The sequence below is a fragment of the Odocoileus virginianus genome, chromosome 5 (assembly GCF_023699985.2).
Source record: "Odocoileus virginianus isolate 20LAN1187 ecotype Illinois chromosome 5, Ovbor_1.2, whole genome shotgun sequence".
NCBI lineage: Eukaryota > Metazoa > Chordata > Mammalia > Artiodactyla > Cervidae > Odocoileus > Odocoileus virginianus.
In genome coordinates, this window is record NC_069678.1 from 61,206,194 (window position 1) to 61,223,277 (window position 17,084).

Sequence of the window (17,084 nt, forward strand, 5' to 3'; positions counted from 1 at the left end):
TACTTTCTATTTGACAAGTTTCTGTCTTTCCCTTGATTATCACATGGTATCACTCATGGCATCTGAGCTATCCAAGTTTGGTTACATTAGTAAGCTTAACCTCACATTCACTGCTACATCAACAAATTCTGGCCTTTGAGGTAGTTGTTTACTCACTGTCTACATTCGTTCCTCATTTTCAGGTTTTTCTGTTTGGATGTCTACAGTCACTAAAAGGACACATCTGTGTTGAATAAGTAAAAGGCTAGCTATTAATGATAATATTGTTTCTTGGTCTCCAAAATCACTGCAGATGGTGACTGCAGCCAAGAAATTAAAAGATGCTTGCTCCTTGGAAGGAAAACTATGACAAACCTAGACAGCATATTAAAAAGCAAAGACATCACTTTGCCGACAAAGGTCCATATAATCAGAGCTATGATTTTTCCATAGTCATGTACGGATGTGAGAGTTGGACCATCAAGAAGGCTGAGCACCAAAGAATTGATGTTTCTGAACTCTGGTGCTGGAGAAGACTCTTGAGAGTCCCTTGGACAGGAAGAAGATAAAACCAGTAAATCCTAAAGGAAATCATTTAACCCTGAATACTCATTAGAAGGACTGATGTTGAAGTTGAAGCTCCAATACTTTGGCCACCTGATGAGAATAGCTGATTCACTGGAAAAGATGCTGGGAAAGAATGAAAGCAAAAGGAGAAGTGGGTGGCAGAGGATGAGAGGACTGGATAGCATCACTAACTCAATGAACACGAATTTGAGCAAACTCTGGGAGACAGTGAAGAACAGGGAAGCCTGGAGTGCTGCAGTCCCTGGAGTCACAAAGAGTCAGACATGACTTAGCGACTGAAGAACAACAATTGCTGGATACTGCACAAGCAAATAAATTGGCAATGCTTGTTTACAACAAAACATACCTTTATCACCTTCGTATAAACAAAACCCATAATATTTGCCTATGGAAGGGCATATACATGTGTACTTATGTGTTTTATAGTATATATTAAAATACCTGGTTTATTATGAAAGCAAAATATGATACAACATCTTAGTAAACTAAGTAAATTTAATCCTACAGATACTGATATGAACTAGGAAAGAAATGGAAGTATAAAAGGGTTTTGCATAAAGCAAAACAGAACTAAAAATATGTCCAATGAAGGTCTAAGAACCTAAGTTGAACAACCCAAAATAAAACCTTATATGAAATGTGATACAAGTAGTTATTAAATTATTCTGGATCAAAGATTTCATTTAATCCAACTGAATACATAACATTGCCAAGAATCATTATACTAGGAAGGTATAAACGTATAACTTGAACACCAGAAAACTTTAAAACAATCATGATTCTTTTAGAATTTCCCTTTTCTTCAGCGAGGGTAAGTTCTCAGATCTTATTAAGAAGAAAACAGCAAAGAATGAAGCCATTTTCTTGTGGAAGAGAAAAACATTTCACCAGACAGCAAAATAAAGGTACAAGTTATAGGCCATTCAGAATGGGAGCAGGGGCTGCTGCCTCCACCTCCCCTGTCATCTACCTACCCCACCACCCATTTCACCCAATCCCACTATATAAAAACCTCCATGGGACATTCATTGAAATTTGATGCTGTTAATTCATTCCACTCTATGTATCTCACAGCTGGTCATTAAGACCTATTAGTCAGTGATATACAATTCAAGATAGAACAAAAGTTGAATTTTCAGCATCGTATTACACACATTGTGATACTCAATAATTATTTGAGGAATAGAGATGAGAAATTCCTGCCTTCTAAGTCTGTTCACTCATAGTTCCTGACTTTTCCAGTGAGAATTAATCCCTTCTAATGCTTAGCACTTACTTTAGCTCTTCCCACAGTGTTATGTGTGCTAAGCAATTAGGTATGTATCATGTCAGCCTCTAAATTTCATTAGACTTTGAGATTCTGAATATTGAGTTTGTCAATTTACAAGCTTGATATTTATCAACTATGATCCACTATTTCACAAGTGCTTACTAAGAGTCAGGCACTGCAGTAAGCACTTGATGTGCATCATTTCATTCTATCCATATAAAAATTCCTTATTCTGTAGATGAGGAAACTGAGGTATAGGGAGGTTAAGAAACTTTCCAAATAAGGGAGGTGGGCAGGACTCTGACAAAATTCTGTCAGACTCCAAAGTCAGTGCTTGAATACATGTAAATCCATGGCTAATTCATTTCAATGTATGACAAAAACCACTGCAATGTTGTAAAGTAATTAGCCTCCAACTAATAAAAATAAATGGAAAAAAAAATAAAATAAAATGGATAACCAACAAAGACCTACAAAAAAAATAATAAAAATAAATAAATAAATAAATAAACTACTACTAACACTTACTCTTTAACAATCAATGATTTTTAACTAGTAAGCAATTAATAAATAAGCCTGTTTAGTGTTTTACATGTTTACATGGTTTAGTGTTTTACACGGTACTTGCTTTCTCCATATATCTACTATCAACCTAAGTGAGTTTGAGTGGGAATAATGTTGAAAATTTGATAGACTGAAAACTAGTCAAAGAACTATGAACCACCTTCCTACATTCACAGCCTGGCTTGTGTCAGGGCTTACCACCATTAGACTCCTGGGCCTCTATGTAAAACATTGCACCTCAACTCCATGAGGAAGCTGTGAATAAACTGCAGTTTTTCTGATGTTAAAGATTATTTTAAAAACATGAAAACTGAAAGTAAACGCTTTGAAAAGCAAGCATCTGGAGTGAAAAGAATTGCTTAATTATATAACATATAATATTCAAATAAAACTTTAATATTTAAAACTTATACCAAATAAATATATCTGATTTTCAAGTGTAAATTCAGGAAACATAAGTACAAGCAGTGTTCTGAATTTGTGAATTTGGAACTTTTATATCAACTCTGTCTTTTGAGTAAGAAAGAGTAATTCAGCAAGATACTGTTATGGATGCACATAAATGAGAGAACTCTCGCACAAATTTTCACTAAAGGATTACCTTGTTCAAAATTTAAATTAGAAGTTAATACAGTGTTCCTCCTTTTGGTTTACCACCACAAAATTTAAGACAAGTATAATATGTCAAAGGCAATTCAGGAATCATACTCCCCTATGAACAGAAGTGACTCCTACAAAACCTACCTTGTGTAGTAAAGGTAAGAAGGGCGCTCCAGTCACTCCAGAGTCCCAGGCCATCCAATCTCTTGCTCCTCACCTGCACGTCATATGAAGACCCAGGAAGCACACTGTCTACTAGCAGAGATGTAGCTGAGACAATCTCATCAGCCTGTTAAATATCATTTGAAAACACCAGAGCATCAGGTTGATGTGAAACCTTTGCCAAAATTGATTACAAGCAGGCCTCTACAAATTTCAAAGAATTAAAATCTTACAGAGGAGTTAGTTGGACACAGTGGAATTTAACAGAGATCAATAACCCAGTAACAAACGTCTGACTGACATTAGTCAATGGTATTTTTAAAAGCCTGTAAGTTCAAGGGAAAAAAAAATCACAGTGATAATCAGCATATATTTTTAACTGAATGAGAATGAATATTGACTTTTCAAACTTTGAGAGGAACAGCTAAAATCAGTGGGAAGCTTCACGCCTTTGCTGACATCAATAACATACAAGATATTAATAGACTACAATGCACGGACATCCTTGATCATCCAGTGGTTAAGAACTTGCCTGCAATGCAGGGGACACAGGTCTGATCCTTGGTTGGGGAACTAACATCCCACATCCCATGCAGCAACTAAACCCACACAGCACAATGAAAGATCCCACATGACACAGCAAAGATTCTGCATGCTACAGTTAAGACCTGACACAGCTGAATAAATAAGTAAATATTTTTTTAAAAAAAGATGGTGTACAGGTAGGCAGAGAGCTATAAACCTTCCTAGAGCAATGGGGCACAGAAGGAGGGCATGAATAATTTTAAGAACCCTGGGCTGATGATCAGCTGTGTGGGTTAATTGCTCAGTCATGTCTGACTCTTTGCAACTCCATGGACTAGAGCCTGCCAGGCTCCTCTGTCCATGGAATTCTCTAGGCAAGAATACTGCGGAGGGTTGCCATTTCCTTCTCCATGATGATCAGCTACAGTCAATCAAAATACAGTTTACAAACCAGAGTGAAAACATATAAGAGACGTAACTTCATAAAACAACCAATGAGGTATTCCGAAGTTATTGAACTTCCTGGCCCATTCGACTGTGGGGCAACACAGATCAAAAATGGCAAAAAGCCTCAGCAATACATTAAACAATATCAGATTGCCTATATTTAAAATCCAGAAGTGGTATTAGGAAGCATCACTACGAACAAAGCTAGTGGAAGTGATGGAACTCTAGTTGAGCTAATTCAAATCCTAAAAAATGATGCTGTTAAAGTGCTACATTCAATATGCCAACAAATTTGAAAAACTCAGCAGTGGCCACTGCTGGAAAAGGACTGGAAAAGGTCAATTTTCATACCAATCCTAAAGAAGGGCAATGCCAAAGAATGTTCAAACTACCACACAATTGCACTCATCTCACACGCTAGCAAAGTAATGCTCAAAGTTCTCCAAGCCAGGCTTCAACAGTACGTCACCCATGAACTCCCAGATGTTCAAGTTGGATTCAGAAAGGGCAGAGGAACCAGTGATCAAATTGCCAACATCTTTTGGATCACCAAAAAAGAAAGAGAGTTCTAAAAAAAATCTACTTCTGCTTTATTGACTATGCCAAAGCCTTTGACTGTGTGGATCACAACAAACTGGAAAATTCTTCAAGAGATGGGAATACCAGATCACCCAACCTGCTTCCTAAGAAATCTGTATGCAGGTCAATAAGCAACAGTTAGAACTAGACGTGGAACAACAGACTGGTTCCAAATAGGGAAAACAGTATGTCAAGGCTGTATACTGTCACCCTGCTTATTTAACTTATGTGCAGAGTACATCATGCAAAATGCAGCGCTGGAAGAAGCACAAGTTGGAATCAAGATTGCCAGGAGAAATATCAATAACATCAGATACACAGATGACACCACCCTTATGGGAGAAGGCAAAGAAGAACAAACAAGCCTTTTGATGAAAGTGAAAGAGAAGAGTGAAAAAGTTGGCTTAAAGCTCAACATTCAGAAAACTAAAATCATGGCATCTGGTCCCATCAATTCATGGCAAATAGATGGGGAAACAATGGAAACAGTAAGAGACTTTATTTGGGGGGGGGGGGGGGGCTCCAAATCACTGCAGATGGTGACTGCAGCCATGAAATTAAAAGACACTTGCTCCTTGGAAGAAAAGCTATGACCAACCTAGACAGCATATTGAAAAGGAGAGACATTACGTTGCAGACAAACGTCCATCTAGTCAAAGCTATGGTTTTTCCAGTAGTCATATATGGATGTGAGAGTTGGACTAAAAAGAAAGCTAAGTGCTGAAGAATTGATGCTTTTGAACTGAAGTATTGGAGAAGACTCGAGAGTCCCTTAGACTGCAAGGAGATCAAATCAGTCAATCCTAAAGAAAATCAGTCCTGAATATTCAATGAAAGGACTGATGCTGAAGCTAAAACTCCAATACTTTGGCCACCTGATACAAAGAACTGACTCACTGGAAAATAACCTGATGCTGGGAAAGATGGAAGGCAGGAGGAGACAAGGATGATAGAGGATGAGATGGTTGGATGGCACCACCGACTTGATGGACATGTATTTGAGCAAGCTCCAGGAGCTGATGACGGACAGGGAAGCCTGGCATGCTGCAGTCCATGGGGTCGCAAAGAGTCGGACACAACTGAATGACTAAACTGCAAGTCTTAGAAAATTAGCCCAGATCAAAAAAGACAAGTTTCTACCTCTAAGTTATATAACAATTAGTTTTACAAATTAAAATGCCAAAGTTATGACCCATGAGGCTTTTCACGACTCCTCCTTCTCTCCTACCCCTCCACTACTGCTCTTAATCTCACTCACTGCCCTGATCTCCAACTTCCCATCCAACTAAGGTCCTCTAAATTGCTATTTCCTCTATTTAGACCCTAATTTCCCTGCATCACCACCTCTTTCAGATCCCTGCTCAAATATCACTTTCTTAAAGAGATCTTCCCCTCCCTCTAATTATTACAACCCATCCTCTACCACTTGCACTTCCAAGCTTCCCTTATCCTGTTCTACTAGTGTATCCTGAGTTCTTGACACCTAGTGGGTACACAACACTTCCTGAAAAAAAGGTTGACAGACTATACTGTATAAATGCATGGACTGCATATAAACAAATATATTGAGTAATGAGAAAAATAAGGACAGCATGTAAAATCAAAAGCCCGAGAAGGTCTTTAAGTGAAAATACTATGATTATGAATTCAATAGTTCTGTATCTGGAGTTCTTGTAGTCACTAGTCATGTGTGTGTGTCTGTCTGTCTGTGTTAACGAGACAGAAGGAGAGTGAGGGGGAAAAAAGAGAATTAATCTAGTATACATAAGCTTTTGGAAAAGGAACTTTTTCTGGCAGTAAATTCTAGGAGAAATTTGTCATGTTTATCAAAATACAACATGGATCCACATGTAAGAGATATTTAGTAACACTGAAGAGCTTTTCTAAAATAATTTTATAGAAGATACAGAAATTTTGTGTACATGCTCATTTCTTTTGCTGATCTTGAGTGAAAGCCAGTGGTACGATATTGAAGTATGACTGAATCATCTCAAAAACAGTATACACATTTGATAGGCAGAGGCATTCTCTATGGGACTTGGAGGGCATCTCACCTTTTCTTTAATTGCTTCTCAACTTTTCATTTTATTTACTAAAATATACTTACTTTTCTCATATTTTTTGTAGAATTCTCTGAATATTTCACTTGATATTGAAGTTGAAATGGTACCAGTGTTGGGCTGGACCATGAAATCTTTAAACTACCCGTGTCTGTGATTTCCATACGCAAACCTAGTGGTGGATCAGGCTTCACTTAAGAAAAAAAAAGAACACTTTTAAGTCAAGTTATTTTCATGATAATCTTGAAATGAAGTCAAAATGAATTTTTAGCATGTCCTATATTTTAAACTAAGGAGTCCTTATCCAAAGGCTAATTACAGAACCAAGATATTCTACTACTATACCTTACCATAGCAATCCATATATTTTCGTTTCCTTCTCCCTACCTGGTAAAAACTATAAATCAGAAAATGATGTTATTTTGACAAATGTGAATTCCTGCTATTAAAAAAGCCCTGCTTAACTTTAACTTTGAACCTAGCTTTTCCCACTTATTTGAAGCCTCCCCTGATGAAACCCACCGTTTTAGTGAATGACAAGGACAAGCATTTGCAGAGCACTACTTGGAAAATGCACATAAATTTTGCATGCAAAAATCAATGCATATACGCATGCAGATTCATGTAAATCTGTTCGTAAAACAGTAAACATTAATTTTCAAATTCAACAAATCGAGACATACCTACTCAAATAACCCATAGCATACACAATTTACATGCAGTAAACACAGTATTAGCAGGACTTGGCTTGTCACCAGAAATGGAGATAGAGTTCTTATCCTAATGGTGTATTTAACTCAGCATCTAATTTCTGAGTTTATATGTCTATGTGTTTTATGTATGCATATGCATTTGTGTAAATACATATGTGGAGATTTATGGCTGTGGAATTTAAAACATACAATTTAAAACATACAACAAACTTTAAATCATCTGTAGAAACAACACAAACATCTTACAATAAAGAACTGATTGAACAAGTAACAGTTCATACCCTTAAGAGTAATTTATAGTCATTAAAATCATATTAGAGAAGAATGTTGAAAAAGTTTAATATTGCTAGTTTTGAAAGTTTATTAAACAATGTGAAAGTGAAAGTGTTAGTCGCTCAGTCGTGTCCGACTCTTTGCGATCCCATGGACTATATAGTCCTTGGAATTCTCCAGGCCAGAATACTGGAGTGGGAAGTCATTCCCTTCTCCAGGGGATCTTCCCAACTCAGGGACTGAACCGGGTCTCCTACACTGCAGCAGATTCTTTACCATCCAATCCATCTTAATGGGCTTAAAGGGAAGCCCATTAAGCAACATATATACTTGAATTCATTAAAATTTGAACAAATAAAAGGATATGTGTTAATATGCATTAAAATAGAAAAAATGTCAAAATAGTAGAAAATAAATGATGCATTTTTCTTCTGTGTGCATCTCTATGCTTTCAAGATTTTTACGATTAACAAGAATTACTCATAAACATAGACATCATCATTACATTGAAATATTTACTGACTTGTATTTTATTTTCAAAAAATAATGGCACATTAATATTTTCCACATTCCATAATTTCAAGAATTCAGTCACAGTTTTTTCCTTTTCCTCAAGTCAAAATTAATGAAGTTTTACTCTCTGTGACATACAACAAATTTTAGTTACTTTAAAGCAAGAATGGCTAAACTCTAAAGTCTAGAAATAACAGGTGAAATTCATGACCCAAAAGATAGAAAAAAACAGACACCAAACAGAAGTGAAATCATAAAATTATAAACTATTTTACATTTCTTATATGCATACACATACACCTTTGTATTAGAAATCTAAAAATAAATCTTCCCCTGGATCCCCTAGGTACTCAGTCCCAGACCACACATACTGGTTTCTTTCAGGGGAAAATTCCTCCAAAGAGCTGGCATTACTTACTCTCCATTTTGCATCCCATTTTCCTAACCAACCTATTCTGATCAGGTCTTCCTTCTTGCCAGTCCACTAAAACTACTCTTACCAAGGTTACTACTTTTTGCTGAATTCAGCATCAACTGTCTGATACATTTTACTCCATCTCTCAGCAGTGTCCCAACTGCTTATTCTTTGAGTAGCGGACAAGTAGAAATACTTTGTCCACCTGGTTTCCAGCCGTCACATTCCTTTACTCCTCTTCTCTCTGATTGCCTCTCAATCTTTCTCTCACTGGACTCTAAATGCGTGACCTCATACAATCCCATAAACATCTGATGCTAGAGAATCCCAAATATGTATCTCCCCTGAACTCTAGAATCAAATATTTAACTACCTACTCAACGTCTCTTTGATTTCTAATAAACATCTCAAATATAATTAGTCACACACTTAATTATCTCCAATATCCCCATTTGGTAACACTATTCTGCTACTAACCAGGTCCTAAGTGTCATCCTAGGCTTACACCAAGCCTAAGTGTCATCCTTGACTCCTCTCTGTCCTTCACACTTCATACCCAATCCCCTTCAGTCTGCACCATCTCCTGAAAAGTGAAAGTGAAAGTTGCTCAGTTGTGTCCAACTCTTTGCAACCTCATGGATTATACAGTCCATGGAATTCTCCAGGCCACAATACTGGAGTGGCTAGTCTTTCCCTTCTCCAATGGATCTTCCCAACCCAGGGACTGAACCCAGGTCTCCCACATTGCAGGCAGACTCTTTACCAGCTGAGCCACAAGGGAAGCCCAAGAATACTGGAGTGGGTAGCCTATCCCTTCTCCAGTGGATCTTCCCAACCCAGTAATTGAACTGGGGTCTCCTGCATTGCACGCGGCTTCTTTACCAACTGAGTATGAGGGAAGCACCATCTCCTAATAGATCCCAAACCTGAACATTTCTTTACTTCTCCACTGCAACAACCCTAAGCCAACTGGACAACTCTGGCAGCTGCCTATCTGAGTCCTCTGCTTCCATTCTTGCAAGTATCCTTTTTCCCTTCCCCATCAATTTACTTCTTCAATATAGCATACATTTTAAACATGTGCATGAGCACGCATGTGTGCTTGCATGTGCCCACACACACACAAACACACACGTCTGATCACATCACTCTCCTGATACAAAAGCTTCCACTGCAATTAGAATAAAATCCAAACTTTGTAACCATAGCCTGTGGTATGACCTGGATGTAGATGACTCTCTAACAACATCTCTGAATGTTCTCCTACCTTAGTTACTCCAAGCAAAAGGCTCCTGTCTTTGGTTCTTCCAAATTTTGAGCTCATTCTATCCCAGGTATTTTGTGAGTGCTACTCCTCCTGCTCAGAGCACCTTTTGTTCTGGATTTTTGCATAGTTACCTCTTTTTCTTTCAGTTTAAATGCTATTTCCTAAAAGAGGACTTCCACAGCTGAAATAATAGACCCCTACACCTGACATTCTCTATCGTACAACTTGTCTTATTTTATTTCTTTCAATTTTGAGATCTTAATCACATATACCCAAATACAAAAAAAAAAAAAAGAGAGATTTTTTTCCCAAAATTATCTGAAATAAGACAAATTTTTTAAAGTTTCTTATAAAGTCTATTACAGCACCTTGTCTTAACTACCTTATTTTTAAAAACAACTTAATTCAATGTTGGCTCTAAATACTTCTAAAAAGTCACCTGATCGAACTGGTTTTAAAAAGAGAAGATGATGACATTCTATAGATTTTTTTTGTTTTTTCCCTATGGTATAACATCATGACTGAATTGCTTGGATATCACAGTAATCATGTGGAAATCACAAATATACCCCTAAAGGACAAGTTATTTAAAAGTTCTAATGTTGAAAATGATATCACATGTAGATTCAAAAAATGCTATACCCTTAGTATTTAAAGAGAAGTGAGGATGAAGTTGTAAAGAATATGGTGTCAGATATCTGAAAAACTGGTTCCAGTGATGGCAAAAACAATGATGAAGAGAAGTACCCAAAGAATTTGCAATAATGTAAAACAGTAACACTATTAAATTATGTATCATATGTAACATATAATTTAACACATACACACAAAACTGAGTTAATAAATTATAATTTAACATTCATCTATATTATTCACATTGAATAATATAACTGAATACACTGAATATTTATAATTATATATTCAAGTTGATCAATAATAATGTGCACTAATAATGTGGGCACTTTTCTATTATATAAGTTTTTCTTCTAATAAGATTTGTATAGCCAATTAGTTTGCTTATGTTTTTATTATTTCTCTCTGCCCAATATTGTCTGCCCCTGTTCCGTGAGGCAAGCATTTTGTCTCACTCACCATTGTTTCCCCCAGCTCCTAGAGCAGTGACTGATACCCATGAGTCTCTAAAAAATATTTATTGAAGGCATAAAGTTAAAAAAGAGCTTTTAATTATTTTCAGAAATAGTTATCGAGATGTGAAAAAGTAATAATCAAACAAAACATATCCATTAGACTGACCTAGGATTTAAAGAAATCAAACTGGTTTCAAAATGAATTTGTTACAATTGCAGAAATATCTATACTGTTGTTAAATCATTCTAGAAGCTGCTTTTAATACCCCCTAAGACTACAAAATCACTGCAGATGGTGACTGTAGTCATGAAATTAAAAGACGCTTACTCCTTGGAAGGAAAGTTATGACCAACCTGGATAGCATATTTAAAAGCAGAGACATTACTTTGTCAACAAAAGTCTGTCTAGTCAAGGCTATGGTTTTTCCAGTGGTCATGTATGGATGTGAGAGTTGGACTGTAAAGAAAGCTGAGTGCTGAAGAATTGATGCTTTTGAACTGTGGTGTTGGAGAAGACTCTTGAGAGTCCCTTGGACTGCAAGGAGATCCAACCAGTCCATCCTAAAGGAGATCAGTCCTGGATGTTCACTGGAAGGACTGATGCTGAAGCTGAAACTCCAGTAACTTTGGCCACCTCATGCAAAGAGTTGACTCACTGAAAAAGACCCTGATGCTGGGAGGGATTGGGGGCAGGAGGAGAAGGGGACGACAGAGGATGAGATGGCTGGATGGCATCACCGACTCGATGGACATGGGTTTGGGTAGACTCCGGGAGTTGGTGATGAACAGGGAGGCCTGGCATGCTGTGATTCATGGAGTCGCAAAGAGTCAGACATGACTGAGCGACTGAACTGAACTGAACTGAAAACTACATTTATCATCCTTACAGTGTTGGTCAAAATGAGATACGCTAATGAAACATCTCGTAAACAATTTTCAACCTGTTTATATCACTGATATTTAAAAATGTTATCTTTCTTAGGCACAACTTACCAACATTAATGGGCTGAGCTGACATTGGAGGTGAGGGAAAAACAACTCCACCAGATGTGATTTTCAAATACATAAGAAGGGTGCTATTGAGCTTGGCTGTCGGCACGGGCACACGACATTCACAACACTCACGAACGCTGCAGTTACACTGAGCAATCTGAAAACTGCCTGTCTGGGGGAGCAGAGGTGACTCTTCTAGCACGTCAAGCCTATGTGAGAAAAGAAGAGCTATGTATTAACATAGATGTGAAAGCACTGGACATATTTAAAATGTAGGACACAAAATCCAAATTGAGGTAAACTGTTCTGCACACCCAGCTTAAAGAGCTTCGGGGGAAAAAAAGCTACATTATAGCAGAGACACAAAGATAAGGGTTAAAGCAAGTTAGCAATCAATATAAGTTAGAATCAATAAAGCAAGTTAGAAATAATATAAGCAAGAAGACATGAGGCAAGTGAAGTACTGAAAGAAAAATTGTGATTTTTAAATCACATATTCAATACAAATATCTTTCAAAATAAACATGTAATAAAGGCTTTTTACAGGCACACCAAAATGGAAAGAATTTATCATTAATCAAACTTGCAAAAACTTCTTTAGAGAAAAAAAATGCTAAAGGAAGTCCTTTGGACAAAAAGAAAATGATGGTAAATAGAAGTCTGGTTCCACACAAAGAAATGAAATTTAACTTAAAGGATAAATATTTATTGACTAGTTAAAGCAAAAATAATAACCATAAAGTGTGGGGTTTATAACATAGGTGGAAATAAAATGTATGACATTAATACCAAACTTGGCGAAAGGGGAGATGTGTAAGTATACAGCTATAAATTTCTTCCACTATACATGTAGTGGTGAAATGTCAGTTGGAGGTATAACATCAGTTCGACTTTATTAAGTTAAAGACCTATATTCTAAATCCTAAAGCCACCACTAAAATAATAAAACAAGAAATCACAGCTAATAAGCTACAATAATCAAGCCAAAGGAGTATGAATGTAAAGAGAAAAAAATAGATTAATGGAACAAAAGAAACCAACACCTATATGGACAATTAATTTTCTACAAAGGTACAAAAACAATTCTGTGGAGAAAGAGTAATCTTTTCAATAAATTGTGCTGAAACAGTGGGAAATCTATATGCCCCCCTTCACACAAAAATTCAACTTTAATCCATACCTCACATAAGATTCAAAAATTAATTCAAAATAGATTAATCTAAATGCAGAATTTAAAGCTATGAATCAGAAGAAACTGTGGAGGAAAATTTGTGACTTTGTTTTAAATAATAATTTCTTAGATGCGACACAAAAGCATGAGTCACAAAATGACAAATTGATAATTGGATTTTTATCAACATTAAAAACTTCTGTTCTTCAAAAGATGCTATGAAAGATAAAAAGATAACAAAAGGGTCAATGAAAAAATGGGCAGAAGATATAAACAGACATTTCTCCAATGAAGACATAGAGATGGCCAAAAAACACATGAAAAGAGGCTCACCATCATTAATTATTAGAGAAATGCAAAATATTTGATTAAGATATTGGTTACATAGGTGAACATACTTCTCAAAATTCATCAACCTTATATTTAAGGTGCATTTTATTATGTGTAAATTTTACCTTAAAATAAAAATACTGTGCCAAAAAAAAATGTTTTTGAAAACTTCAAAATGCTATACACTCAAAATTCCATTTTGAATTGAAGGTAGAATGACTTAGCACTTTCAACTTCACCTAAACCTTTAAACAATTCCAATAAAATGTGATTTTTAAAAATATCACACCGCTTCTATGTGTTTTTCAAATATTAAAATAAAATCTTTTATCAAAAGAGTATGGAACAAATTGAATAAATGCAGTATTTTATGTCAGGAATATGCTTGCAGCTTGTATTATGCTTTGACTGAAAAACTTCCAAATTTTAAAGCAAAAAAAAACTGAACAGAAAACATATTCCCCACTAATAATTTTTAAGAGGAAATTCTGGTGATTTTTTTCTTTCTTAAAACAAAAAGAAAAGTTAGAATTATACTCTTACTTTAGATGGTCTCACCAATGCCATTTTTTTCTAAATACAGTTGACATTTGTAGAATAGGGATGATTCCTAAAGAGATTAACTCTGGTTTCTCTACCATTTTACTGCTGTGTTCTATTTAATCAATCTCATTTTCATTTACTTTATAATTTCAGTATACACAAAAGTATACATAGTATATATTCATAATAATGATATATAATGATTATGTATTATAGAGTACATGTACTCCACAATATATATCATAGTATTTCATAATTTGTAGGGTTTTTAGTAAAAATCTCCACACAGTAATTTCCCAAATCACTCCAACAGATAACCCCATCATGAAACTCAGGGGTGAGGAAACTGTACCCCACAAACCAAATACAATTGCTTTTGTACAGCCTATGAGCTAAGAAGCATTTCTTACATTATCTACTGGCTTAAAAAAAGAAGGAAGAATATCCCACAATCATGGAAATTATATAAAATTCACATTTCAGTGTCCATAAACTCAGTCATGCTCATTCATTTACTAATTCATTCATTAGTAACTATGACTACAAGGTTGTGATACAGAGAGAATGGAGAGTAAAGCCTAAAATATTTATTATCTTCACCTTTAAGAAAAAAGATTTTCTATCCCAGCTATAGGCCAAAAACATTTTATACTCCCTACTGGTAACTACCAGTATACCAGACCACCTGACCTGGCTCTTGAGAAATTTGTATGCAGGTCAGGAAGCAACAGGTAGAACTGGACATGGAACAATAGACTGGTTCCAAATAGGAAAAGGAGTACATCAAGGCTATATATCGTCACTCTGCCTATTTAACTTCTATGCAGAGTACATCATGAGACATGCTGGGCTGGAGGAAGCACAAGCTGGAATCAAGATTGCCGGGAGAAATATCAATAACCTCGGATATGCAGATGACACCACCGTTATGGCAGAAAGTGAAGAAGAACTAAAGAACCTCTTGATGAAAGTGAAAGAGGAGAGTGAAAAAGTTGTCCTAAAGCTCAACATTCAGAAAACCAAGATCATGGCATCTGGTCCCATCACTTCATGGCAAATAGATGGGGAAACAGTGGAAACAGTGTCAGACTTTATTTTTTGGGACTCCAAAATTACTGCAGATGGTGACTACAGTTGAAGTTAAAAGACGCTTACTCCTTAGAAGAAAAGTTTTGACCAACCTAGACAGCATATTAAAAAGAAGAGACATTACTTTGCCAAAAAGGGTCTGTCTAGTCAAGGCTATGGTTTTTCCAGTGGTCATGTATGGATTTGAGAGTTGGACTATAAAGAAAGCTGAGCGCTGAAAAACTGATGCTTCTGAACTGTGGTGTTGGAGGAGACTCTTGAGAGTCCCTTGGACTGCAAGGAGATCCAACCAGTCCATCCTAAAGGAAATCAGTCCTGAATATTCATTGGAAAGACTGATGTTGAAGCTGAAACTCCAATACTTTGACCACCTCATTCATTTGAAAAGATCTTGATGCTGGGAAAGATTAAAGATGGGAGGAGAAGGGGATGACAGAGAATGAGATGGTTAGATGGCATCATGGACTTAATGAACATGAGTCTGAGTAAACTCCAGGAGCTGGTGATGGACAGGGAGGCCTGGTGTGCTGCAGTCCATGGGGTCACAAACAGTCGGACTCGACTGGGCGACTGAACTGAACTGGTGACTACTTGATGAAAAAAGGACTCAAAAATATAGAAACCACATTAAATATATCATCACATTTCACTATTTAGCATAATATACTGAACTGAACTGATAAAGCACACAAAATACCTTGAGGATCACTATCTACATCAATTTTTTAAACCACTTTATGAGGGAACTAATATCACCTATTTTACAAGTAAAAAACTGAGGCTCAGAGAGAACATGGACTGGAATTCATCTTAAGTCTCATGCTTCCATGTTCAGTACTCAATTCATTACATCCAAGATGCCTTATAATCACAAGAGTAGTTCACTGTTACCATTATCATTTTACTTAAGGGATTAATAAAGATTTTAATGGCCACAACTAAAGAATAATTATAATCTGAATTGTTAATATTTCAAAAAATCAAAAATTAGAAAATTACAGAATTATTTTGAATTATTTTTTCCTTGAGGAAAACATTAGATATTTCTCACATTTATAAGAGTAGAAGTTTTTCCAAGTTTGTGTGAAACCTGGACTATACAGCCTTGTTACGTGTCAAAGGAAACATAAGAACTACTTTTATCTTCCAAAAGATTTTTTTTTCTTTTTTTTTTAAAATAGGCTAATTACTTTACATCATTACAGTAGTTTTTGTCATACATTGAAATGAATCAGCCATGGATTTACATGTATTCCCCATCCCAGTCCCCCCTCCCACCTCCCTCTCCACCCGATCCTTCTGGGTCTTCCCAGTGCACCAGGCCCGAGCACTTGTCTCATGCACCCAACCTGGGCTGGTTATCTGTTTCACCCTAGATAATATACATGTTTCAATGCTGTTCTCTTGAAACATCCCACCCTTGCCTTCTCCCAGAGTCCACAAGTCTGTTCTATATATCTGAGTCTCTTTAAAGTTTTGAGTATTTACGTACATCAAATGATACTTGAAGGACTTCTCTGGTGGCCCAGTGGTTAAGAATCCACCTGCCAATGTAGGGGACATGGGTTCAATCCCTGACCTGGGAAGATTCTACATCCTAAGGGGCAAGTAAGCCCGTAAGCCACAACCACTGACGCCCTCATGCTCTAGAGCCCATGACCTACAAGAGAAGCCTCCACTCACCACAGCTAGAGAAAGCCCACACATAGCAGCAAAGACACAGCACAGCCAAAAATAAAATAAATAAATAAATAAAATCATTTCAAAGCAGAAAACAGAGTTTCAAAAGGTACTTTAAAATTTTGATAATACTACTTTTAAATTATCAAAATTTCAAAGTACTGTAAATCAAAATGGGGATCAAATTTTTAAAATAAGAAAGCGATACATTGGCTTAAAATAATCAAAACTTGAG

At 36.3% G+C, this 17,084-nt stretch overlaps 1 protein-coding gene across 7 annotated transcripts in view; it reads right to left on the reverse strand.

Moving 5' to 3' along the window:
• LEPR (leptin receptor) overlaps positions 1-17,084 on the reverse strand; it is a 93,126-nt gene that overhangs the window by 36,356 nt on the left and 39,686 nt on the right. For all 7 annotated transcript variants that reach the window (XM_070468018.1, XM_070468015.1, XM_070468019.1 and 4 more), the window contains 3 exons: positions 12,037-12,245; positions 6,822-6,967; positions 3,146-3,290 (listed from right to left, as the gene is read on the reverse strand). In XM_070468018.1, the coding sequence (XP_070324119.1) occupies positions 3,146-3,290; positions 6,822-6,967; positions 12,037-12,245 (500 nt within the window). The remainder of the gene's footprint in view (positions 1-3,145; positions 3,291-6,821; positions 6,968-12,036; positions 12,246-17,084) is intronic.